This window comes from Notechis scutatus, chromosome 8 (assembly GCF_049901735.1).
Source record: "Notechis scutatus isolate UNSWTSFEM ecotype Mainland chromosome 8, rNotScu1.2, whole genome shotgun sequence".
Classification (NCBI taxonomy): Eukaryota; Metazoa; Chordata; class Lepidosauria; order Squamata; family Elapidae; genus Notechis; species Notechis scutatus.
This window is the reverse complement of record NC_142016.1, coordinates 7,596,994-7,623,758: the sequence shown is the minus strand read 5'-3', so window position 1 is coordinate 7,623,758 and position 26,765 is coordinate 7,596,994. Positions and strand designations below refer to the sequence as shown.

The 26,765-nt window shown below is 42.1% G+C and overlaps 1 protein-coding gene across 4 annotated transcripts in view; it reads right to left on the bottom strand.

Annotated features, from left to right (window-relative positions):
* Window positions 1–26,765, bottom strand: part of DLGAP3 (DLG associated protein 3) — a 236,446-nt gene that overhangs the window by 21,620 nt on the left and 188,061 nt on the right. For 2 of the 4 annotated variants that reach the window (XM_087970525.1, XM_087970526.1), the window contains exons 2-4: window positions 12,901–13,994; window positions 2,650–2,855; window positions 1,291–1,405 (exon numbers count right to left, since the gene is read on the bottom strand). In XM_087970525.1, the coding sequence (XP_087826651.1) occupies window positions 1,291–1,405; window positions 2,650–2,855; window positions 12,901–13,923 (1,344 nt within the window). In that variant the 5' untranslated portion in view covers window positions 13,924–13,994. The remainder of the gene's footprint in view (window positions 1–1,290; window positions 1,406–2,649; window positions 2,856–12,900; window positions 13,995–26,765) is intronic. The other 2 variants (XM_087970527.1, XM_087970528.1) reach the window with 1 other exon arrangement.

The window sequence follows — 26,765 nt, the reverse complement described above, 5'->3', positions numbered from 1 at the left end:
GGACCATTTGCTGCATTCCTGTCCTAGTGAATTCCATAAATTAATTAGACGTATCTTAAGAATGTTTTCCCTTTAAACATCTCAAATTCCAGCAACACCGACATAAATATCTGTTATTCACAACCAGGGCAGTCTTTTTATGTTTGCAAATCTAATGCGCTGTATGCAATAAATAAATATCACTGCCCTCGCTCTCTTTTTCCCAATCACGATAAATGAAAACACAGTGTGATTTGTGACTTATCAATTTCTCTTTCCTCTTTCCAAGATGCAGCGCAAATGAAATCTCAGGAATGCAAAGTGTGAATTTTTGGCTCCAGAGACTAAAAGCCATTCCAGGATTATTCTGCAGAAATGGGTTGGTGTATATGGTGCTTTTGAATGACTGAATGGCAAAGCATGCAGATGCCAAAACATAGAGAGGGGCGAATAACTCACGGATGCAGTTAAGCTGAGCATGCATCAGACCAAAGTATAACAGCCAAGGTTTCTTAAGCCAAAGCAGCCTGACTGACATGCCTGGTATCCAATCAAATGTAATCATTTCCACTGCCAATTCTGGTCCAACAGAGATGGCTTGCATTGCAGATATTTATGAATGTAACAATTCCTCATTCGCTTGATGGCATTGCCATTTTTTTAGTTACAGATTAGACCAAACACCTGTCATTCCATCTACCTAAGAGCTGTGGTGGCGAAATGGTTAGAATGCAGCATTGCATGCTGACTCTGTCCACTGCCAAGAGTTCGGTCCTGGCCAGCTCAAGGTTGACTCAACCTTCCATCCTTCTGAGGTCAATAAAATGAGGACCCAGATTCTTGGAGGCAATATGGTGACTTTATAAACTGCTAAATGCTATTGCTATTGCTAGCTTTTGTTCCAGAAAGCTTTTGCTTCCACAAAGAAGGATGGTCTAGAATTCTCTTCTTGCTTGGTGGAGCATTTCTTAATAAAACATCCCTGGAGAAAAAAGCTGAACTTCAAGCATCTCAATAGGGACAATGAAATCCAAACAAATGCATTCCTCCCCAAAATTGATTTTTTATTTGATCATCCCACTACAAGCGGGGGAGGGGGGGAGGAAATGATAGACTCTCAATACAAGCAGGGGAAAAAAATGACAGAATCTCAATATTCTGTATCCCAGCCATCCAGTTATAATACCGTAAGTTATATGACACAATCTCCATTCAGCTAAATTGTTATTGGTGTTACTTCTCATGACTGACCATCACTTCTACTTGGTCAGCTTTCTACAATCCAAGAACTGAAGAGAAAAACCACCTCACCTGCCCAGTGGTGAAGGAACGTCCATACCCTTGTCCCCGTGGCCGGATTCGGGGTGGTGTGCAGCAGCTGGGACAGTTACAGATATATGAGTCAGAATAGTGTCTACTTGCAAACCTAATGAGAGACATGGGGAAGAAAGGTTTCTGAACAAACCCCCAAAGCAGGACAGGAGCAGAACACATGGAAAGGAGGCTAAGTGGACTGGCTGGTTTAATATGGCCAAGTTCTCTGCTCCCATAAAATAGGTAGATCCTTGTATGGATATTGATACGCTCCTTAATTTCAAACTGGCAATAAATATTGATGAAATGAACTCTTGTGGCTATAACCTCCAGCAACTACCAGGACTTGGCATTAAGGAGTTAGACTTGTATGAATCAGGAAGACAAAATAATCAGCTATACAGAATGTGATTCTAGACTTGACCTCAACACTCTGCTGATAAGGAAGGAAGTTGGGCTGCCAAAGAGAGCAGATCTGGAGAATTTGGAGCCCTTGACTGGTACCATGTTGGCTTCAGGACAGCACAGAAGGAGAGAGTCAGTGACCTGATAAGTAGACTTCAGAGGACTGTCATTAAGGGGTCCTTGGTGCCCTCGGAGCTTGGTTGTTCTCTTGCAGATATTTCATTACCCAAACTAGGTACTGTAATATCATTACGCTAGCACTGATAATGTTACCTAGTTTGGGTAATGAAATATCTGCAAGAAAACAACCAAGCTCCGAGGGCATCAAAGACTTTCAACTCTGACCTACAAATATTCTCCTTTATCGACTGTCATTAAATTGCTCTGATGTTTCTCATCAAATTACCATAATAAAGTTTTGATTTGATCTGACTTTCAGTTCCTTAGGAAGCGGTGGAGTCAAAGAAGAGGAAGACGGCTCAGGAAGCATACAAGCCCTCAGATCGTTGGGGCATGTTGGCTGCCTGGAACTATCCATGGTCCTGAAGGCTAGCTTTTTCCTGCCCTGCCCAACTCTTTCAGGTATCCCATGTCTCCCTTAGGTCAGGAAAAATAATTGGCTTCTAATCTGAGTTCAGGAACAAACAAACACATTCCCAACTGACTTTTTCTGCTACTCTCTCTCTCCTCTATTTTCTTTGAACTTCTACTGCTACTCTCTTTAAACAGAGACACCATTATCCTCCACCCTTACCCATTTTGCCTTCCCCCCTAATATATCAGTTTTGCTACCGGTATTAGGAAACCTCACCCAGGTTTCCTATAGCTTCTTGCTCTTGGCTGAGAGAGTATGCTTTATGTATAGACCACAGCTCAATTCAATGTTCAACCTTTCTTAAGCACCCCCCACGTATTAACCAGGAAATATTAGCACCCTTCCTAACTTCTTACTTGGTTCTGGCCTGATCTACGCTGGATGAACGGCGGTATGCCTCGCGCCGGGCCACCTCCTTGGGAGACACTTTGGTGCTGGTATCTGAGTCCCCACTGTCATCATCTCCCATGGCCTTGATGTAGCTGCCACTCCGCATCCGTCGACAAGGAATCTCGCCATCCTTCCCCGATGTTGGGTATCCTCCCCAATCATCCTGTGGCACCTGAAGGAAGAAGAGACTTTGTGCAGGAAGAGCACATGGTATGTTGGATCAGAAAGAATTTCTATGGGAGGTCTTGGCTGTAATTAAAGCAGACTTTGTGAAGTGCAGTTAGACTATTGGAGGGAGGAACTGAGGCTCATTATTCCTTTTATATCAACCTATTAAAAATCTCCACCTATGCACTAAATGCTACCTTTTACCTGTCACTTTGAGCTTAGCTTTTTTTTTTACTGTAAAAATTGCCAATCCGTGGAAGATGTTCCCAATGAATGGTTTCTTTCCCTTCACTGGGGTTTTTGAAACAGAGGCTGGATTTGATGATCCCTTCGTTCCCTTCCAGCTCCATGATTCTGTGAATCCTCTCCAAGACTCCTTTTTGACCTGGCTTGTCTCTAATGGTTCTAAAAAAAGATAAAGATTTCCCATCTAGTCATGTTTAACTCTAGGGAATGGTGCTCATCTCTATTTCCTAGTTAAGGTAGCCAGTGTTGTATGAAGATGCTTCCATGGTCATGTGGCCAGCATGACTATATGCTGAGGCGCATGAAATACTGTTACCTTCCCACCTATTTATCTACTTATCTAACAAGCTGTGGAGGTGCAGTGGTTAGAATACAGTACTGCAGGCTACTTCTGCTGGCTGCTGGCTGCCGGCTGCCTGCAGTTCGGCAGTTTGATTCTCACCAGCTCAAGGTTGACTCAGTCTTCCATCATTCCAAGGTTGGTAAAATGAGGACCTAGATTGTGGGGGCAATCTGTAAACCTCATAGAGAGTGCTGTAAAGCACTGTGAAGTATATAAGTAAGTGCTATTGCTATTGCTACTTGCATTTGCATGCTTTCAAACTGCTGGGTTGGCAAGAATTGGGGCAAGAACGGTGCTTGGGTCTTGAACTGTCAATCTTCAGGTCAACCAGCTTAGTGTCTTAACCACTAGGCCACCAGATCCCTTCAGCGAGCACTACCTTATCCCACCAACCTCCTTAATCCTATTTTTTTAAATACCCTGTCCTTGGCACACAACAGGTCCCATGTTATAGGCAAGATCAGGCAAGTTGACATGAGCAGTAACCTGCTATAAATAGAATACACCTAAGAGCAATAGAGTTGCTATGTTCATTTTGGTTACTTTCTGAATATTTATTGGGCTTTAAAGAAGCAGCATCAGAAGAGTATTGGCAACTTTCAACTTGGGTGTTGGAGAAGACTCCAGATAATACCATGGACAGAAATTGAAGTGATGGATCATCAAATGAAGAGTTTTCACTTAAGGCCCAAGTGACCAGGAAAAGAAATTTTCTTTCTTTAACTATACTCAGGTCTCTGAAAATGCTTTAATATTTGGAAAGGCAGAAAGAAAAAGAAGAGAAAAACCAGTAGCAAGATGGATGGACTTAGTTATGCTGATGATAATTGCACCATTAGGAACTTGAAAGAACAGGTTAGAGATCGATCATCATGGACAAAATCTATCTATGTGGTCATCCATCCATCCGAATACTTGTCCAAGGCAACCCCATGAAAATTCTGGTATAGTTACTGAACAGGAAACTGATGTAAGGGAATATCACTTGATTCAAATTTGATTTTTCAAGAACAAGTGCATTACCTGAAATAGCAGATGCCTGAACCATATGCAGGGATGATGTTGGATGTAGGTCTCAGTGTCAAAATTAGTATTACACTTCCATAAATACTTTTTCAGGGAAAATAGCATCCAAAAACATATACATATGAATGCAACTTACTCTGTTCCTGAGTTTGAATGATCTATCATCTCTCTCTCTCATCGCTCTCTCTCATTTCTCTCTCTCTCATCTCATCTCTCTTTCTCTTTCTCTCTCTCTCATCTACCTACCTCTCTATCTCTATCTTTTTCTCTTTCTCTTTCTCTATCTCTATCTTTATCTCTATCTCTATCTCTATCTCTATCTCTATCTCTATCTCTATCTCTATCTACCTATCTACCTACCTACCTATCTATTAATCCATCCTCTATGTATCTCTCTATCAGCACATTTTTTGTTGCACATTTATTGAGCATGAATTTTCACAGAACATATTCTTTTGCAGAAGAAAGATGAAAGCCAATCTACTCTAACTACTCATGCAGGAAATAGTAATCAATATTTTTAATTATTGTTTCTCTTCTCCTCTCCGCCTTATTTCTAATCTTTTTCAGTTTTGGCCTATGGCCCAGACTATTAAACTAATTAAGAGACAACAAATCATGAAAAAAATTGGATAGGTATAGGAGAGGGAAATTTACTGCTGTGTTCACAAAATTTACTTAAGGTAGTCGAACAATGAACCAGGTTTTGCTCATCATGGTAAACTTGGCTAATGTTCATCTTAAATTTTTCTGTGGAAGAGCTTTAGCCCTTTTCGTTGGGTTAAGATTCATTGTATTGTGTTGACCCAGGAAATGGGTTAATGCAGTCATTAAGTAGAGTGTATGGTACAAAGCCATCCAATTTTTGTTTCAAGACAATTGCCAAATCCTGAACACTTTCAGAGGACATTCATTCATTAGACTTACAGACAGAATGTAGATGGAAAAAAAATGTCAAAGAACTAAATCCAGTATAATCATTATTAATTGAACTTCTGAGATGCTTTTCTTCTAATTGCTAAACAAGCTTTCTTGTGTTTAATTTTATCTTTATAATAACTTTGTCAACTTGTTGAAGCTGAAAATGATATCTTCAGTGAACTAAGGGGGACTTTGAACCACTTCAATTTTTCCATTCTATCCCTCACAACCAGAATCCTCCTATGGTCCTTCTGAAAGTAAATGTTTTTACTAAGTTATTTGAAAGGGTTTTTATGAAGACTTTCTCCAACCTACTAAATTTCCAGATGTTTTGGGATTACAACTTGCAGAAATTCTGGGATTGGTCATGCCCACACTTCTGGGGTATACCAGATAAGAGACAGATGCCTGACAGTTGAGATGTTAAGTGGAAATAGGTTGTCCATTGCATCAAACTAGTTGGAGTTATTAAACTTCTCTAAAGTTGTTGTAACATAGGTGGATAATCAGTTCTTTATAAATCTCTTTTCTATTTTTTTTTTCATATTCTTTGTTATCTCTTTATTTTTTATTTCACTTTCTATTCCTTTGTACTGTTCTTTTTTCTTTCTTTTACTTTTTACTTTGTAGTCAAAATGACACACATACACACAATTACACCACACACACACACACACACACACACACACAATATGTTTGGCTAAGTGGAGAATTTTATAAACCTGCGGTGAATAGGTTGCCAAGACAGAAAAAAAATTTAGCCTTTGGTAGATTTTCTATTTCTCCCCAAATTCTTCTATAGTGATTGAGGATTGAAGCAGGATAGTCATGATGAGGACTAACCAACAATGAAGAACATTCTAATTGCAGCGTCCATTCTGATTTCCATTCAAGAGGATAAATCAAGCTACTTCATTCCATCTTCGTTTCTATCCCAGAAAAATAGAGTTACAAGCTGAAAAGTGTCAGCAATTCTGTCACTGCTGGTTTGGGCTGGTCCTTCAGTCCTCAGTCACCATAGAAGAGTTTTAAAAAACTGTACTGATAAAAGGCAGAAAAGGTTCAAAGAAGAAACTGACATCAGATTCGATAGAAAGCATCCCATTTCCTCACTCCACTGCTATCATTTTAGCGGAAATCAGAGTTTGCAAACCATAAAATGCAGGGTGTTAAGTAATACATTCTTGATGTATTTCTTATATAGCAGAGTTCTGGAAGTGACAGGAAATTCTCTGCCCAGAAAAATCTGGTAATTTGGGGAACATTATCTTACCTACAGTATATAAAACCACTTCAGAAAGGTCTCTATTGATATAAACGTGTTACGGAAGATTATTTGATGCTTTGTAAAAGAAGACAGTGTGATTTCTAATTACTTGCCCTGAAATATTTATTAAACATGATTGGTTTAATATGTACCAACAACTCGTTGACTCCTAGCGACCACACAGGTAGATTTTTCTCCATGATGATCTGTCTCTAAACCTCGTCCTTCAGCCCCCTTCCATCACCACCAACTCAGCCACCCACCATGCTGTTGGTCATCCTCTTCTTCCCTTCCCTTCCACCTTTCCTTATTATTAAATATTTAATAGCTTAGGAAAAGGATCCAAAATATCTTAGCTAAAAACAATTTCCTGTTCTGAAATGAAAGCTCTGTCTTAAAGGAACATAGAATAATAGAGTTGGAAAGAATCTCAGAGATCTTCTAGCTCAACCTTCTGTTCAAGTAGGAGACCCTATACCATTTCAGACAAATGGTTGTCTAGTCTCCTTCCGAAAGTCTCCAGTGATGGAACACCCACAACTTTGAAAGGCAAGTTGTTCCATTGGTTGATTGCTCTTATTTTTTTTTTTTTTTGTTTGTTTAAAATAATAAAAAAAAGTATATATAGTTGTGGATAAATAAAAAGGGGGGGGGGAAAAAAAAAAAAAAAAAAAAAAAGAAAAAAGGGGGGGGGGGGGGGGGGGGCGGGTGGGTGTGTGCCCCCATTACGAGGGTGGGTTAAGGTGGGTTGGGAAGATTCTCCGGGGGGGGGGGGGGGTTTTCAGACATTGACCACTTTAGTTCTAGGTTGCTTCTGCTCCGTTGGTGCGGTTTACTTTGGTTTGTATCTGTTTGCCTTTTAGTTGTTCCAATAGCTGAAACCTTAGTAGGTAGCTTCTGTCCTTGGTTAGTTGACCTTTTAGCATTGTCCAGAGCTGAACGGGGGTCTGTTTCACACAGTTCAAAAAGAAGGAGCTGCTGTGATCAAGGGAAGATCAATATGAGTATGGTGGTACTTTTGGCCTTTTACCGTGATGTAGGCTCACATCGCAAACTGTACAGCCTCTGCTGGGTACAGAATGCGAGCATGTGATGCAAACTTTGTAGCTAGGGGAAAAATAGAAAATTCACCAAAAGCCACATTATTTTTTGTTTTGGAAACTAAGACAAAAAACGCTGCTGTGTTTTTAAAGTTGGGTTTTCTGAGACTGTGCCATGCTTTGAGTCAGAATAGCTTCGTTCCATTCCATTGGATTTTTTTTTTTTTTAACAACGTGAAATAAATATTTTCCTGCCCACTTTGGGAAATTATGGAGAAGAACTCAACTCTGACTCTTCTATGGAAGGACAGATTCTGAGGCTGGAGCTCAAATACTTTGGCTACCAATTGAAAAGAGAGGACTCATTGGAAAAAACCCTGATGTTGGGAAAGATGGAAGGCAAAAGGAGAAGGGGACAGCAGAGGATGAGATGGTTAGATAATGTAATTGATGCAGTGAACATGAATTTGGGCAAACTCCAGGAGACAATGGAAGATAGGAGGGCCTGGTGTGTTGTGGTCCATGGGGTACAAATAGTTGGGCATAACTTAGCGACTGAATAACAAACAACAATGAAGAAGGAGGAGGAAATTTTGCTTGTTCTTTAGCCAGTTTCACAACAGAACTTAGCAGAAACTTGCTAGTTTCCCAGTGCATCAAAATTTCCCTGCTTGATTTTAACTGCTTCTCTAAGTTCCATTTCTTTTCTCCCAGCAGCATCTCATAATTAAAAGTGATTACATTCATTAGTGCCCAGAAGCCAGCTCTGTCCAAAAGACTTATCATACAACCAGAATGGGGAAGGGTGATTGGAGAAATTATAGTATCAAGAAGATAGTTTGGAATACGTGTCATGGATCTAGTGGGTGAAACAGATTTCACACTGAGAAGATTCTATTCCAGGTTTAAATTGACATTTAGCTGGAATCTTGCAGATTGAGAGATGTGGGTTCAAGATTCCAAATTTGTGAACACAGGAAGGAATGTAATTGTGTTTGGACAAACAAAAAGTAAACTGGATTAAATACAGTCAATATACATATACTATCAATATACATGACATGTTTGCCATTTTATGCAGGTGTAATATGTGCAAAACACACATGCATAAACTCTCAGTCAGAAATAACAGATACTTTGCTTTAATGGAGTCTCTTTTCCTGTTGGACTATTAAATCGAGGACTGACTGGATTTAAATATAAAGCAAAGTAAGTTGGTAGTCCAAGAGGCAAGATAGGATGACCAAAAAGTTTCATTAGACCTTTCAAGAGCTTACAAATTATCCTAAGTAGGCCACTTGGAATTCTAGACAATAGATGTACATAAATATCCTCAACCCTGAACTAGAGTGGCCTTCCCCAACATGATATTCTGAATATGTGCTAGTCCACAATACCCATCTTGTGTATTCTAATCCATCTTGAGCTCTGGTTGACACTTGGTTTGTTAGATTTATGTCCCCTTCAGGAGTTCAAAGTGATGCACAATGTTCTCTCTTCTTATTTGTCTCCAAAAACAATAACTCTGTGAGATAGGCTAGGTTGAGAGGGAAGGACTAGTCCAAAGTCATCTGCTGATCCTCATCCCTGAGCAGGGAGTAGAACCTGGGCCTCTCTGCTCCTACTCTAACACTACACCTTACACCAGTGTGGTTCTTGGGCTGAGAGAGAGGAGCAAGTCCTGGTCGTGTTTGAGCCTTGACCTTAGAAAACAGACACAGAAAAGATGTTTTCATTGTCTTCTCCCAGACAGTTGCTGGTTGCTCTTATTATTCTGTTTTCTCCCTCATAGCACTTGGAGACCATTGATTAGCCCTGTGCAACAGCTTCTTCTCTGCAATACAAGCTAGTAGCTTTTGCTAATTGTTTATTTGGGTACTACTAGCAAAAGCAGCCAGGCAGTTGGTCTTCATTTTGCTATCTTGAAAAGCTGATGTGTCCAGCTCTTCAGAAATCTTCAGTCTTTTAAAAGATTCTTTTTTGCTCCCTTTGTCTGTTTTTTCCCTTTTTTCTTTTTTGGAGAAGAGGTTACTATGGCCCTGACATTTCTTTAATCATTAACATCAATGTGCAGAACTGTAGAGCATCATGGGAAAAGGAAGGGGGAAGGAGAGAAACAGAGAAGAAAATTCTGGAGAGCAAGAAAGATTCTCTGAAGAAATAGATACAATCTCTAGATCTTGATCATTTAGAAGATATTCACTCTCCAGACATTTATTACAGGGGTCCCCAAACTTGGCAACCTTAAATCATTTATTACAGGGGTCCCCAAACTTGGCAACCTTAAAACTTGTGGACTATGCTGGCTGAAGAATTCTGGGAGTTGAAGTCCACAAGTCTTAAAGTTGCCAAGTTTGGAGATCTCTGATTTATTAGATGGACCAAGAATTGACCCCGGGTAAGAAAGCTTGGTAAGAATGAATGGAAATTTGTTAAAGAGAGGCCCAACCTAGAAGTGAGAAAATTTCTGACAGGGAGAACAATTAACTAATGGAACAGCTTGCCTCCTGGAGTTGTGGTGCTCCATCACTGGAAGTTTTCAAAAATAAACTGGACAACCATTTGACTGGGATGGTATAAGGACTCCTGCCTTGATCCCTCCCAGCTCTATGATTTATTTATCCCTCCCAGCTCTATGTTCTATGTTAAGAATCTCTTCCATTCTTACTGGGCGTCCTCCCTACTGCAAGCACAGCTACCATGAATTAAGTAGACAAAACACATGCTAGAACTGGTAACCTCACAGACATATCCGTTGTTATTAAATATAATTACTGAACAAATTTAAATGGTTGCCCAACTCACATACAGGTGATTCCTGGTGGCTTACAATATTAGAAATTCAGAACCTAATAGAATACAACCCCCACGGCAGCAGTAACACAATCAAATCAACCACTTGATGAGCTCCATCTCCATTTGTGATCCCCAGTCCTACTGACAACACCTTGCCTCCAGGCCCGTTCAGAAAAAATAACATGGCGGGAGCCAATTGTACCTCAGAAGGAATGATGTTCCACTGAGAAATCCATGTAGTATTTTGGCAATTTTTAAAATCTGGGAGGAGCCAATAGAGCAAAAATTGTGCAAAATTTCTCCTCAGTTGCTGATATCATAGAGTCAATCCCTGAGCATTGCCTCTTTCTCAGCAACAGAGTTTAACCTACAGGCCAACTTGTTTTTTTTTTTAATGTTTCCTACTTCTCTTGAGCCATGGTGGCGTAGTGGTTAGAGTACGGTACTGCAGGCTACTTCTTCTGACTGCCATCTGCCTCAAATTTGGCAGTTCAAATCTCACCAGACTCAAGGTTGGCTCAGCCTTCCATCCATTCGAGGTGGGTAAAATGTGGATCCAAATTGTTGAGGGCAATAGACTGACTCTGTAAACCACTTAGAAAGGGCTGAAAAGCACTCTAAAGTGATATATAAGTCTAAGTGCTATCTCTATTTTTTTATCCGTTAATCTCTCTCAGAGAGGGAGTTACTGAGCTGACCAATTTTCAAGGCTTGTACAATGCAGTGAACCATAAATTAAAAGAAGTTAGACTCACAGCTGCCCACAAAGCCATAAAAGCAAACTAAAGTTAAAACTAACCAAGCTAAGTGTGCCACATGCAGAAATATATACGCTAGATCGGTGTTGTGTGAATACCAATACAATTCCTGGGGTTGAAACTGACCTGGCAAAATGTCTTATTTTAAATGGCATGCATTGATATTTATTCATTTAGTAATCAAATTCATATAGCTTCCCATCCCACCAAAGGTGACTCTGAGCGGTGCACAACAAATGGATAAAACCACATATAAAAAACAACAAATACAGTATATATTTTTTAAAAATAAAAATTCAAACAACCAAAAGCAAACCCTAGGTGGAAGGGATAACAACAATAGCTCAGTACAATCCTGGAATTTAGTCCCAAGACTATAGCATACAAAATGGTAAAAATAATTATCCCAACTAACACAGAACAATACAATGTTTGGCTGCTTCACAGAACATGCTTCATCTTATTATTCAGTTTCTAGGGTTAGATGATGAACCATAAATCAATCAAATAGAATGGTTTTCAGCAGCATGCTAAATTGAAAAGAAAAAAAAAAAGCTAAGCAAGGTTGAAACTAGCCAGGGTGGCCGTATTGTGCAAAGCATCTGTTAGGGTTTTATTGGAGCTGGCAAAACGTGTTGTAGGACTAAGCTGTTGAATGACAGGACTACAGAATTGTCTGCAAGAATGAGATGTTTTCATCAGAATAACAAAATTAGTGTTGTCATGTTGTGATGTAAGCTGCAACTCTTATATATGTTTGTGCAGCACCCTGGGGGCATAGTCAGAAAGGACTGAGTTTGCATCAAGACATTATAATGCTTATTTTGCACTGATGATGTTACTTAGTTTGGTAATGAAATGTCTGAAAGAAAACCACCAAGCTCATAGAGCACCAAGGACCTTACAATGCTTATTTTGTCCCGGGCTCTTCCTTACTCCCCCTGGAGATGCCCGTGGAATGTGAAGAGTTGAAGGAATCTTTGGACTCAGATAATGCAATCTTCTGGTCAGTTTAGGACTGATCACCTCACAGTGAAAAGGCTGAACACAACAAGGATATAGAACACCATTTCCCAAATGGGGGGGTTAGCCAGCTAGATCTGGTCATAGTGACTAGAATTTGGAAGTTGTAATCAAATACAGATTGTAAAAGGTAGACATAGGAAACTGATGGCTGGAAGGCTCAGTACAGTTATGTACAGGGAGTGCTTGACTTACATCCATAATGGAGCCTGTCCATTACAGATGTAAGTTGTGATTGTGGAGGAGGGTCAGAATTTTGGACTGGGTCATAAGCACCTTTTGGGGAATCTGTCATAACTTGAAAGAGTGCTAAGTGACTGATTGAAAGTCAAGAACTACCTATAGCTGAATAAACCATCAAATTAGATTCAAACAGGGCTGGAATTCTACCAGTTCAGATCGGTTCAGGTGAGCTGGTAGTGCTTTATTTCGTTTTTTTTAGAGCACAGCTGATTCGCACAGCAGAGTGGTTTGCTGCACCTCGGCTGTTTTATTCACAGGGGTTGCAGTTGAAGGTAAGTGTTAGAGCTGAAAAGGGGCTTTTTAAAATGCTGTGTGCACGCTCACTGAACCAGTCGTTACACCGGTTGAATTGCATTACACCCTGGACAGTCTACCCACCTCCTTACCTGAAGATAATGATAGGACCGATCCTTGGCCTTGGCCTCTTGAAGCATCAAGGCTTTTTCTGGGCCTCCTCCTGAGCTGGGATAAGCCTCCCGTGCTTGGCTAACTGTCATCGTATGCCAAGAACTCCTCTTGAGAGTCTGGCCATCCAAGGACATGGACATTCCTGCACAGGCTAAACACTTGCCCTCTCCACCTCCACTTTTGAGACCCTTCAAGGTCAAGTCTCGGAAGGCACTTTCAGGGGTGTCCACACAGTACTGGGTGCTCTGGTCAACAGCATGTTGTCTTCCCGTCACCATGTAGCTGCTATCACTGTCCAGGTTATCATCGGAGCTCCACCAGCCCATCATCTTGTTCCGATGGCGGGAAGAAGATGACGAGGAATCCATCTTGCGGTCTTTGCTTTTGCTACGCTTGCTGTGCCGTGACTGGCGGTGATGGTGAGGGTGATGGTGGTGGTACCCTCCCTCGGTGCCCCGCCCTTCCATCTTGGTGCCGTTGTACTCCCTCTTGGATGGGGCTTCCAGGGAATGTGACTTGGCAAAGAGCTTCTGGACGGAATGGACAAGATGTCGGATGCGGCTGGGGCTCTCACTGCGTGGCTGTTCTGTGCTGCTGGCCCGCTGGTACTGCAGGGTGTGGAAGCCGTCGTGGTGAAGAGGCAGCTGCTTCTCAAACTGGTCCAGGAGAGTGGGGGGCAGCCGGTTGATCTTGCCGGAAGGATGGGCGGCCGCCATGCACTCGTCACAGGAGTCGTACTGTTGAGGTGTGTGGTGCATTCTAGGAAAGGTGCTGCTACTGCTGGCAGCAGAAAGTGGATCAGTTAGGCTGAGGGGAGGGTCAGCAGAGCTCCGGGATGAGCAGTAGTGGTCCAAGGAATAAGGCTCACTGGGACTGAGGAGGTATGGCTGGCGAGATTCCTGGCTATGGTGGATGTATTCCATTGGCTGGTCACAGGCCTCTGGGATGCAGTGGCAAGGGTGTTCCCGTGACTGGTTGCGGTCCCCATGGTAGCTCTTCATGGTGTCATCACCGGGCAAGTAGGCCACTCATCCTGCTCTCTGTGGGTCAGGGGAAGAGGAAGACCCAGCACCTACAAAAAAAGGTAATGTTAGAGTCTAGAAAGGCAGGGCCACAGATATAACTTTCATGAAAAAGACCTCCGGTTCAATCCTTGACTCTGGAAAGATACCTGTAGACCTGCTGTCAGGTAGACAACTTTGAGCTAGTGTGCTGCAGAGAGGGTTTTTACTAAAACTTACTTCCTTTGACTTGGTTATTGCCATGGCAAGAGGTCAAGCAAATGAATCATCTAGTTTTTAAGATAGTTCAGTTTCTCATACCCTGAAGCTCTTCAGATATGTTGGGTTGCAATTTGCAAGACTCAGCTAGGTTCTCCAAGATATTTGGAGATGGTTGGCATAAGAGCCCTTTCCAGACATTCTTGGAAATTAGGAAAAGGTTTTGTTGGTTCTAGCCTCATGTTTTTATTTTGACGGGAGACTACTTTCCCAGAGAAGTATTAAAGGTCATCTGAGGTCAGGCAGTTTGGAAACCCAGTAGGGATGGAGAATAGAGGAAAACAAGAAAGGAACAGGGCTTGTCTGGTCATAAATGGATTTCAGGAACTGGTCACCTCTATGTGGCAGCCATTCTGTGAACAGGTGTCTCTAGTCTTTCCTATTAGACATTCAAGGTTGACTTCTACTAATGGGTGTAATTAGGAGTCGCATGTTACAGTTCCCAGCACCCTTACAGGCTATGCTGACTGGGGCTACTGAAAGATATGGTTTGGAGATATCATTATTATTGCTGGTGTTTCCCGAAATAAGCTTTGGATGTTCTTCACCCATTGTAAGAGGTAAGGGCTAATTTCTTTCTAAAGGCATATTTGGTATCATGTCAGGCAAGCTGAACAGAAAATATTGTTTAGATAAAATCAGTGCTTAGGAAGTATGTGAGGCTGACTTTTTGCTGTGGTAGGATTGGAGTTTATGAGACAGCTTAGTGAACAACTCATTTGTCATGGAGAAGAGGGAAGGGGACAGTGTACTAAACAAAACAAAATGGTCCTTAAATGGGAACAGGCATTTGAGTAAATAACTTGAACCCTCTCTGCATCTTGGACATCTCAGCTGTCCAAAGAGCTCTTGAGTCCCTATTCTCTAAGACAGAGGTCTCCAACCTTGGCCACTTTAAGACTTGTGGACTTCAACTCCCAGAATTCTCCAGCCAGCTTCTGCTCTAAGACTCAACAGCAAAGGTAGCTTTGTCAGAAGTCTTCATTTTTGCTCATCAGCTTGCCAAGGCTTCTGGCAATGGGTCCAGGATTGTATAAATCCACTTTTTATATAAGTGGATTTTTATTTTTTTTGCTGGTGTCTACAACTTGGGAGTTTTTTTTTTTTTTTAAAAAAAATCTCTTCTTTGAGACACCTCCACAATATCTCTATGGTGGCTCATAGAAATGAGCAAAGGGGATGCTTAAAAGGGAGAAGTTTTACCAAAGTATTCCTTGCTGTGGCTATATGAATAAGGTACCGGGAGCTCAAATTTAGGCTTTTAAATATTTTTAAAATAGACTATCCACCTTGTATCTCTCAGCTCGTCTCCTTTGATACAAAAGCAGCCGAAATGAAATGGAGACTTGAAATCATGACTGGAGGCTTTGATCCAGATCTATCCTCTCTGAAAAGGACTTCAATCAAAGCTGATGTCGTTGGAGAGATATTTTTAGACATTTCCTTAAAGCCTCCTGAATCTCTTAACTATTTGTCAAAGCAACTGGAGTCAGACTGAAAGGAATCCAGGGATGAAAAATCAGGCAAAGTTAGGTTAGAAGAGATCACCCCTTGTGGCAAATTCCAAAGGCCATCAGTGAAACCAGGAGAATCGGGGGCTGAAGTTTTCTCTGGATTCTACCCTTCCAGAATTTGGGGGTGTTGGAGGGGGAGAGGAATATACTGTCAGAGCTGCCATCTTTTGTCTGTGTTTCATACTTGCTAGCTGCCAGTCTGCCATGAACTGGTGTGTGTGTGTGTGTGTGTGTGTGTGTGTGTGTGTGTGTGTGTGTGTAGGGAGCCAGAGGCAAAGGGGAAGGCTAATGACTCATTGTACCTTTTACAGATACAACTCCAAGGTCACCCAGCTGGGAATGGCATGCAGCTCTGCATCGCACCCAGTCTACAGTTGAAGAGACCATTCCCAAAACAATTTATTTGAATATGATTGGACAAAGGGGGCACCAGAAATGGGAAGGGACAAAGCAGGAAAAAGTTAACAGTGAAAGTTTTGATACACGAACCTCAGTTCTGGCTTTGCTATACTTGGTCTTTAGTAAAGTAAACCTTTCCACACTCAATGGAGTTGAGGGTTGTTCTTACTTAAGGGACCAAGTTGGGGCAAGACTGACACACATACACAATAAGCAGAACTATGCCAAATTTCTAACGCTTATCAAGCTTTGCAATGCTGATAGACTCAGAAGCAAGAGCCACTTGGATTTCTGGAGAAATCATTGTTTTTAATAAAGGTAATGAAACAGAATCTCAAAAGACTGCCAAAGCAATCTTCCAGATCTACTTATACCTAACATAGTTAAGTCAGAGTCCCTTTCTTATGCTCCCCCCACTTCTTGGGGACGAAGTGTTTCTTTTGCAACTGCCCTGTTTCCTCCCCCATATTTCCAGGGCCTGCTAGACATTTCATCAGATGCAGTAAGATGCTCATCCTCAACTTGACACCTTTTAAACGTGTAGGATTTGGCCACCTGGGTGAGAATTTTAAGAGTTGTAATTACAGCATTTCAAGAAGTGCCAGGTTGGGGAAGATATGGGACTGGAATAGAGTCTCAATCTCAGTCTCTCTCTCTCTCCTTCCTATTAATTATCTTTCTCTCTTTTGCATGTGCATATGCACGCACACACACACACACAGAGAGAACAGAGAACCCACAACACACATTTACATAACTGCCCATCTGACAGGGTGACTGGATGGTGTATACACTAAAATAATCCCAGCAGACAAAAACTGATTAAAAATAGAATCAAAATAAATTCAAAAGATGAAATAACCCATAAACGGCAAAAAAATAAATAAATAAATCCATACAGAGAGTGCACTCACTTAACCTCATGTAAGTATCTTGCAGGTTTTGCTCTATCATGGGAACCCCAAGCCAGTTGCAGATGGCAGGATGGGTAATTGTGGGGGAAAGTCCCAAAATTAAGATGGCTGCTGCAGCCACGCATTTGAAGACCTGCTTCTGTTTCCACATTCATCACACATCCACAATGAAAAGGGCTTCGATTGCATCATCAGGGCTTTCCATCATGAGGTTTTTTTTTTTTTTATCCCCTGGTCATACTTGGATTGGAACAACAAAGCGTAAAATAGCTCAGATTTTTTGACACCCCCCCTGTCTGTATTTTGAGGGTTTAGCATGTTCTGTTTTGTTAATTTAAAATTTTATGATTGGGAATGAATCCAGAAAATAGATTAATTTGGGAACCATGCAGTTTGTTGTGCAAATTCCGCCAGTGTCTCCAGCAGAGAAAAGGGACCTTTGGATAGGACCTGGTTGGTCTGGGTGAAAGCTACTAGACCGTGACCATGAAATCACAGCCAAGAGTTAGAGTTTACTGGGGCTTATTTATTTATTTGTATCTCTACTTTATTATTTTTGCAAACAATACAGGTGGGAGAACATCTCCAGCACAGCTTCCTCCTCCTGTTTTCTCCACAACAACAATAACAACAACCCTGTGAGTGGGTTGGGCTGAGAGAGAAGGACTGGCCCAAAGTCACCCAGCTGCCTTTCATGGCTAAGGCAGGACTAGAACTCATGGCCTCCCAGTTTCTAGCCTGGTGCCTTAACCACTAGATCAAACTGGCATTGCTTGTGGTTGCCCCATAATTTGGCAACTCCAATTTGATACAACTTGTTCGGGATGAAATCTGTAATCTGGCAGACTGGTTGAATTTAATTGCTTTTGCAACTTGGAGATAATCCCCCTTGCTAAATTTGTATGGCTAAAGCAGAAAAATCCTGCTAGGATAGCAACCAGACCAGGAAGTGGTACATTTTCACAGTAGTTCTAGGTGTGATCTTACAAAGGCTTTTCCCCTCCCCCCCTTGATAAAATCATTCAGCTGCTGCTGAGTTAAAAAAAAGAAAAGAAATTGCTTTTAAGCCACAGTCAAAATTGGTGGGTTTTATCACTTTGGTTTTGCCTGGGGGGAAAAAAAAGGATAGGTTGATTTCTAGCCAGTCATAAAAAATGCAAGAGTGAGCAAATGAATGAAAAAAAGAAAAAGAAGACCAAACGGGGGAAGAAAAAGAAAGAAAGTTAAGGAGAGGGTAGATGCAGGAAATGACTCCTTGTCTAGGAGAAAAGGCACAAGGTCATTCCATTCTCGGAGGAGATTTATTATGGCTTCATGCCTTTCGGCTTTTGCAAGGCACAAATCACCCTCCAATTATTCATAAATATAAAGCTGCAGCTTTACAAACCGGAAAGAAACCAACTGCGGCAGCGGTCAGCTTCCAATTGCCAAACAAGTGGCCTTGTCAGTTAAATGGTTCGTGCATCTGTTCGCTGAAAGAGGTGAGCAAGCATCCAGCTGGGGGGGATTGAAGGACTCCAAAAGGCACAAGGAGCAGCCCATCCGCAGGAGAAGGGTATCCTTTCATCGCACTCCACCAACAGCCAACAGCCCCAGCAGCGAACAATGGAGCCATCCTGATGCTGAATTTAGCAGTAAAGGAAACCAGGTGGCGAGTACTGGAGGGAGACCCAAGAGGAGACAAGCTCACGCACTGCTACCTGGAGGCGTTAATCATTCCAGTCTCTCTTGACCAGCTTGGTTCCAGATGAACAGCAGGCAAAACAAATGGGAGGAGCAGGATGTCTTTGTTCTTCCGAACAATCAAGTCATGCCTTTCCTTTGCCCTCTTCTGTTTGTTCTCGCTCACTTGGAGAGTGTCAGGCTACAGAACTTTTCCCATTCACTCAACTAGAATGAACTTCTGAAAACGTATCAAAACGTATCAAAAGGAATCCTTGATTGAGATGAGACAATTCCTGTAGGAGTTCAAAGCAGCATCTGAGGTCTCTCAGGCATACAGGGATAGATAAGGGAGTTTAGAACCCCTCCCCTTATCTCGATGTGTATTTAGCGAAACAAAAGCCAGTATGTTAATTCCTCCCCACCCCTTTTGTAAGGAACGATCTTTTTCACAGTTTCCCAGGGCAATCTTAATTTCCCACCCCACCCCCTTTTTAGAATGAACTTTTCCAGAGATTCCCAGGACACATCTCACTGTGGAATTTTTATGATCTTCTCATCTCCTGGCTGTGCCTCTCAGAGGTGATAGTTCTGGCCATCTGGCTTTTCTCCTCCATTGTATCATGTGTGGGTTATACAAATTCGATATAAGATTAAATATATTCAGGTTACATCAAGAAAGGATTTCTTTATCAGCCTCCCCCTTTTCTTCTTCCACGAAGAAATGACAGATACACGGATCTGACAGAGAGGACACCTTTTATTTTATTTTATTTATTTATTTGATTTGCCAATTGTTTACAAGATAATAAGTATAAGTGTATACATAGTTGTGAATACATGAAATGGGTACATATAAGAAAAATAAAAGAAGAATAAGAGAAACAATAGGACAGGGACGGTAGGCACGTTGGTGCGCTTATGCACGCCCCTACAGACCTCTTAGGAAAGGGGTGAGGTCAATAGTAGACAGTCTAAGGTTAAAGTTTTTGGGGTTTGGGGAAGAAACTACAGAGTCGGGTAGAGTATTCCAGACATTGACCACTCTATTGCTGAAGTCATATTTCCTGCAATCCAGTTTGGTGCGGTTAACATTGAGTTTGTATCTATTGTGTGCTCTTGTGTTGTTATGGTTGAAGCTGAAGTATTCATTGACAGGTAGGACATTGCAATGTATGATTTTATATACCATGCTTAAATCAGACCGAAGACGGTGTAATTCAAGGTTTTCTAGTTCTAGAATTTCAAGTCTGGTGGCATAAGGTATTCTACAACGAGTAGAGGAGTGGAGAACTCTTCTTGTGAAATATTTCTGGACTTTCTTGTTAACAGATTTGACAGCATATCCCTGGACTTTGGAATTAGACCAGGAGGATTCGCCCAATGTTCACAGGACATGGGTGGGATTCCCCCCCAAAAAAACATGATATAGAATAGAGCTGGGTGGGATTTTAGAGGTCTTCTAGTCCAACCCCCTGCACAAGCAGGAGCTCCAATACTATTTCAGATAAGAGGCTGTCCAGTCTCTTCTTAAAGTCTCCAGTAATGAAGCATCCACAACTTCTGAAGGCAAGGCATTCCCACTGGTTAATTGTCCTCACTGTTCGGAATTTTCTCCTTAATTCCAGGTTGCTTCTCTCCTTAATTACTTTCCATCTGTCGTTTCTTGTCCTGCCTTCTGGAGTTTTCAAAAATAAGTTGACTCCCTCTTTGTAGCAGCCCTTAAATACTGGAATACTGCTATCACGTCACTGCCCCAGTCCTTCTTTTCTCTAGGGTAGCCAAACCCAAATCCTGCAATCGTTCTTCATATGTTTTAGTCTTCTGGCCTTTGATCATCTTAGTTGTTCTTCTCTGCACTTTTTCCAATGTTCAGCATCTTTTTTGTAGTGTGGTGACCAAACCTGGATGCGGTATTCCAGGTGTGGTTTTACCTAGGTTTTATAAAGTGGTACTGATACTTCACCTGATTTTGATTCTATTCTTCTGTTTATACAACCAAGGATTATATTAGCTTTTTTTAAAAACAACAACAACAACAACACCTTATATGAGGGCTTCACTTGATGGTTTAGTTCCCACAAGAATTTGAGAGGATGGCTGGACAAGCTGAACTCACGGATGTCTGCAATGGGTGTGGGAAAGGATGTCATAGACATCAAGGACACCCTAATTACATGTGAGCTGAATTCTCCAGCAAGTCCCAAATAGTCACAGACTGAATGAAATACTGTAATAGAGGACAATGCTGAAATGTTACTTCTTGGCACCACATTGGCAACCTCTCTTGGATATAATGTAACCTGGATGGGAACCAGGGCTGTTGTGCGGCTTACTGCTTGGGGCAGCACCCGTTCAGGTTAGCTCCGGTTGAACAAGCCAATGGAACACTGTCCTCACCTTTTCATCAGGATTCTAGACTTTTTTCCCCCCTAACAATGCCTAGAACCCATCTTCTAGCATCAAAGGAGACCTTTGTGTCAGTATATAAGAGTTCATGAATTGGAATAGACATGGTAACAGGTCAGCCAATGAGGACTGTTTGCTGACTCAGACAGCTTGGAGCCTGGGTGTGGCTTAGCCAACTGATCTGTGTATATGTGATTATGACTTCTGGATTCCGAGTTCTGGTTCTGACTTGGGTATTGCATCATACTGTATATTATTGTATATAAAGAAGTTTCTTCTATAAATGAATCCTGCTGAATTATTTACTTGTATGCTGGTTGGATTGCTACAAACTCTACACTTCGTTTCCTAGACCCTCAGTCAATGGGCTTGGCATGCAATGGTTCATAGTTCCACAGCCATGTGCATAATTTGCCTGATGAAAGGAGAGTCTCGGGAAAAAATAATCACTCTCTTCTGTCCCCTGACTTGGCAAGGGTTAAATACATTATTCTCCTTTCAGCAATAGCAGTGATCTGTGTTAGAGATGAAATATCCTAAAATATTTTGCCCATCGGATTGCAGATAAGAAATAGTGAAGTTTACATTAAGCTCCATGTCCTGAATGTGAATTTTAACATTAGCATTCAGACTCTTTATCTTGTTGGTATCCTTTCGTATTTTTGTTGTCGATGTAGTTTTTGGAAATATCAAATAGGAGCCTTCACATCTTGTCCAGTTTTAAATATCATTGCATGGCATCTAGTGCCAAGTATCAAAATGAAATATTTGGGGAATGCGGTGAAGTGCAGATAATGTTCAACTTCTCTCTGAAACTTCCATGAATAACCAGTGTGAGCATCCTAAAAGAATGTTTTTGGAGAGGGCAATTTCCCCCCCCCCCTCCCATCTTTTTGGTGGTCTGGCTAGAGAGCCTCACAAGCCTTGGAGATCATCCAGCTTTCAGTTACACGCCAGAAAAGTTTGCAATATCAAGAGTCACCAGATGAAAAATGTGTAGTTGAAGATTTTGTTTTGTTCTTTGTTTTGGCCCTGTTTGCAATTGTTGACCCCTGGCAATGTCAGGCTTGATGTAACAAGGCATCAGGGAGTAGCATTAATAGATAAATCTAATGTTGATTGATTGATTGGTTACAATTAATTGCATGCCTCCAGCTGCCAACAGAACATGAAAAACATCTGGAAAGTCCAGAGATATTAAGATCATTCAAATCTTTGGGGGGAAAAATGTGGCTGTCTTCTACAAAATTCATGCCCTGGACACCCTGAAGAAGAGGAAGAGTTTGGCCTGCCTTGTAAAGGAAAATAAGGTCTCAGAATGTCAACTATTTCATCGTGAGTGAGTCACCATTGAGAATGCCATTCTCTGGATCCATACTCCCCTGATCTATCTAATTGCAGCTGTCCTTTTCTGGCTAAATCATGTGGGGCAGGCAGGATTCTACCTGGAGAAGATTCAGTACCTCCTCTCTGAATGAGCTTCCTCAGTTAGGAACTTCTCATGAGCAAGATCATTCAAGTAGGAAGCCCAAATCTCCTGGCTGGTATAGTTGTACACCTGGTATAGTTGTATACCAACTGGCACCTTGAATTGGGCCCAGACGTCTCTCAGCAACCATTGCTGGACTACGGTAGTGCTGGTCAGCAGACAAGCACCTTTACCATCTGGGTCATCTTCAAGCCCCACATAGAGTGACCTGCAGTAGTCCAAGTGAGAAATGACAGTGAAAAGAGTCACTATCTTCAAGTGTTTAAAGCTCTTGTTTTGGGGTGCCTTTAAAAGGCCAGTCCATCCATCAGTGATTTTATTTTGGTCATTGTCCAGAAAACCAGGAAGAAGAAATCCCTTGAAACAAGCATGTTTACTTCCTCTTCTTTCCCTTTGTTTATATGGATTTCTTAATGATGCACTTAATAGATTAATGATGACCTTTTGATGTATCTCGCTCCTTTATTGAAAGAACTCACAACAAGGCAAAATACTCCAGCTGTAAAAGTAAAGTTTCTCTGTCCAGTCATGTCCAACTCTAGGGGGCTTATCTGCAATTCTTAGCTGAGGGAGCCGGCATTGTCTGAAGAGGCCATGTTGACTTAGTGGTTAGAATACAGCATTAAAGGCTAGTTCTGCCCACTGCCCATAATTTGATTCTCATCGTCTCAAGGTTGACTCAGCCTTTCATCCTTCCGAGGTTGGGGATCCAGATTGTTGGGGGCAGTAGGGTGACTCTATAAACTGCTTAAAGAGGGCTGTAAAGCACTGTGAAGTGGCATATAATTCTAAGTGCTATGGCTATTGCTTTTATCCTTGGTGAAAATCCCTATAAGGCAGGAGCTAGATCAGGGGTGGGATTCTACCAGTTCGCACCTATTTGCTGGAACCGGTTGTTAACATTCTAAGCAGTTTGAAGAACCGGTTGTTAGAAGAAATTACTGGCCTAATCCTGTAAGGAAGGCAGGAAGGAAACATTCTGGTGTTGCTTACAGAAACGGCCTCTTCCTTAACCCTTATTACATTCTTGGCAGGACTAGACTTCCTGTCTCAGGAACCTCTCTGAAGTTTTTTTCCCCTCCTTTGCTGGTACTTTGCTTGTGTGGAGTGACCATTCAAAGTTACAATGGCCCTGAAAAAAGTGACTTATGACTATTTTTCACACTGTTGCAGCATCTCCACAGTCATGAGAGGCCAGGGGAGGAGATGCGTGCCTCGATGTGAGTGATATTGAGTTGGCCACACCTAGCCAATAACATGACCACCAAGCCATGTCCACCCAGTCACATGACCACCAAGCCATGCCCACCACCTAAGCCACGCCCACAGAACCAGTTGTTAAAAGTTTTGAATCCCACCCCTGAGCTAGATATTTTGATTCCATCACATTTCAGTTGGATCTCTCTCTCTCTCCCTCCCTCCCTCCCTCCCTCCCCCACCTCTTTCTCACACACATATACGTCATCTTGTAGTTGGTTTGCTCTGGGTTGACAGTGTTGTAAAAAAGCAGTTTATATAACCATATTGTGTGGCTCACCTGACTGTGATTATTATTACCTTTATTGTCAGAGTACAACATGTGTACAATGAGATTGGCTGAGCCTCCCTTCGTGCCCCCTCCCCAACACAACTCACAGTGAGAACAGAAGTCCCTAACCCAGTCCCGATCTTATTACACTATGTGACCTTGTTGCACAATGCGCTGGCGCCACAAGTCTGTCATACTATGTTGACATGAAATTATTTTCCATTCAGAAGTCTGACAGCCCATGGGTAGAAACTGTTCTCCAGCCTGTTGGTGCACCTGGCTATGCGTCTATATCTCCTACCCGATGGCAGGAGAGTGAAGAAGGGCTGACCGGGGTGTGAGTTGTCCCTGAGGATTTCCCTTGATCTTCTAAGGCAGTGAGCCCTAGCGAGGTCATCTAGTGGTATCAGGAAACAGCCCACAATGGTTTGTGCTGTGCTCACCACCCTCTGTAATGTCTTTCTATCCGCGGCTGTCAAGCCAGCATACCACACCGTCATGCAATATGTGAGGACGCTTTCTATTGTGGACTGGTAAAAGGAGGTCATCAGTCGGTGTTCCACTTTATTCTTTCACAAGACCCTAAGGAAATGGAGTCTCTTTTGGGCCTTTTGGGTTGTGTTGATTTTCCAGGTGAGATCTTCGCTGAGGTAGACTCCCAGGAATTTAAAGGAGGAAACTCTCTCCACACAGCCCCCCTCGATGTAAAGTGGGGCGGGTTCCTCTTTCTTCTTCCAGAAGTCTAACACCATCTCCTTTGTTATGGATGTTTAGGTGCAGGTTGTTTTCTAGGCACCCTGAAGATAATCAGAATACTGTAATTAAACCAGCCAGGGTTTAGACAGAAGTGTGAATTAGTTCATTTTCTGGTCAAGGCGTAAGGAACTCTGTTACCTTCCCACCAAAGTGGTACCTATTAATCTACTTGTGTTTGCATGCTTTGAGTCTTATCTAGCTAATCTACTCTTCCCCAGCCTGGCACCCTCCAGATATGTTGGACTGAAACTCCTATCATCCTTGGTCAGGCTTGCAGGAGAAATTACAAGGACAGCACAACAGAGGAGGGTAACGATTGGCCTCTGAGATAGGTGTAGAAAAACCACTGACACATCACAATAGTCTCATATGCACAGAAAGATCTGGGAAGCTTTATCCTTGGTTTAGGGTTCATGGAGTAGAGCTCAGGGGTTTGCCTCGAAAGCCTGGATCAAACAATCACATAGAGGCCATTTTGACTTATGACAGTAATTAAGTGCACAATTTTTGTCATCAGTTGTGATGGTGGTTAAGCCAGTCTCCACTGATTTTATGACTTTTTTTGCCACACTCATTAAGTGATCACCACAATCATTGAATGAACCCATTGTTTGCTATGGGTGATTTTCCCTAACGCTAGAGGTAAATGCTGGTTTCCAGTAACGATGTCTTAAGTTAAAGTCATGTGCATGCAGGATGCTGCAAACCACAGTCATTGTGGACCGGTTGCTGAGCACCTAAAATAGGGTCATGTGACCACAGGGAATTCAGAAGTCAGAACTTTAAATCTGGGTCATAAATATATTTTGTCAGATCTGTTGTAACTATGAATGACTTGTCATAATGTTGTGGCTTTTTGGCCTCCAGCTCCTCCAGCAGCCAAATCAGAGGAGGAGGCGGCGGTGTGGGAGTCAGGGTCAGCATCAGGGCAACCTGAGAGCTCCAAGGAGGAAGAGAGAATGGAGCTGGCAGAGAGAGAGAGGCGGAGTTGGAGCCTGAGTTGTCCGTCAGACCTCAGATAGAAGGTCCACAGCCCCCAGGTCTGGAGGTGGCTGATGAGGAAGAGGAGGAACAGCTGGGTCCAGTGCCTGATATGCAGATGCTCAGAAGGCAGAGGAGAGGAGAACAGTGGAAATCTATGGGCTGGTCCTTGGGACGGAAGAGCCACCACTGCTGGTGAAGCCCCATGCTAGCTCTGGAGATAAAAAGCAAGGGGTGGAGGTGAATAGATGTGGCAGACAACTCTTCATCTCCCTGTTGGATAGACTTGTTAGCTTGAGGTGAGAGAGAAACTTTTTGCCAGGGCTCCTGGTGCTCCTAATAAAGGAATAATTGATTTAACTTCAGAGGGTTACTGTCATGTTTGGGGAGCTGGGTCAGAACACATACGTTGAGAATATTTCTCAACTTTAGCAGCTTTAAAGTGCGGGAGGGACTTTAACACCCAGAATCCCTGCCAAGGTTAAAGTTGCTGAGGTTGAGAAACACTAACAAAAGAGCTCCATGCATTGGGTACACCTGCAGAATCCAAAACATTTTGAATGGGAAGCTGATGAATGTGTTTGCTTGAACTAATAGCATTTCCCCCCCAGTCAATGAATGTTAGTGACTATGAAGCAGGCTGTCTAAAAATAATTGGACATTTTAAGACATGCTATAACTGGGCACTGGCACACCTCCCTTTCTGATAGACATTGGAATATCCCTTCTGAGAAAATGCTTTTCTACCCTGGCATCCTGAGAAAGCATTTGATTCTTCAGAAAATTTAGGAGTTGGACAGGATCGGGACTGGATGGTGATTTCTAGAGAACCTGATAGTTGCAGAGTTGACTGGGAACAGGATGGGTGGGTTGTAGTCCAAAATAGCTAGGATGATGTGGTATCTTGTGGC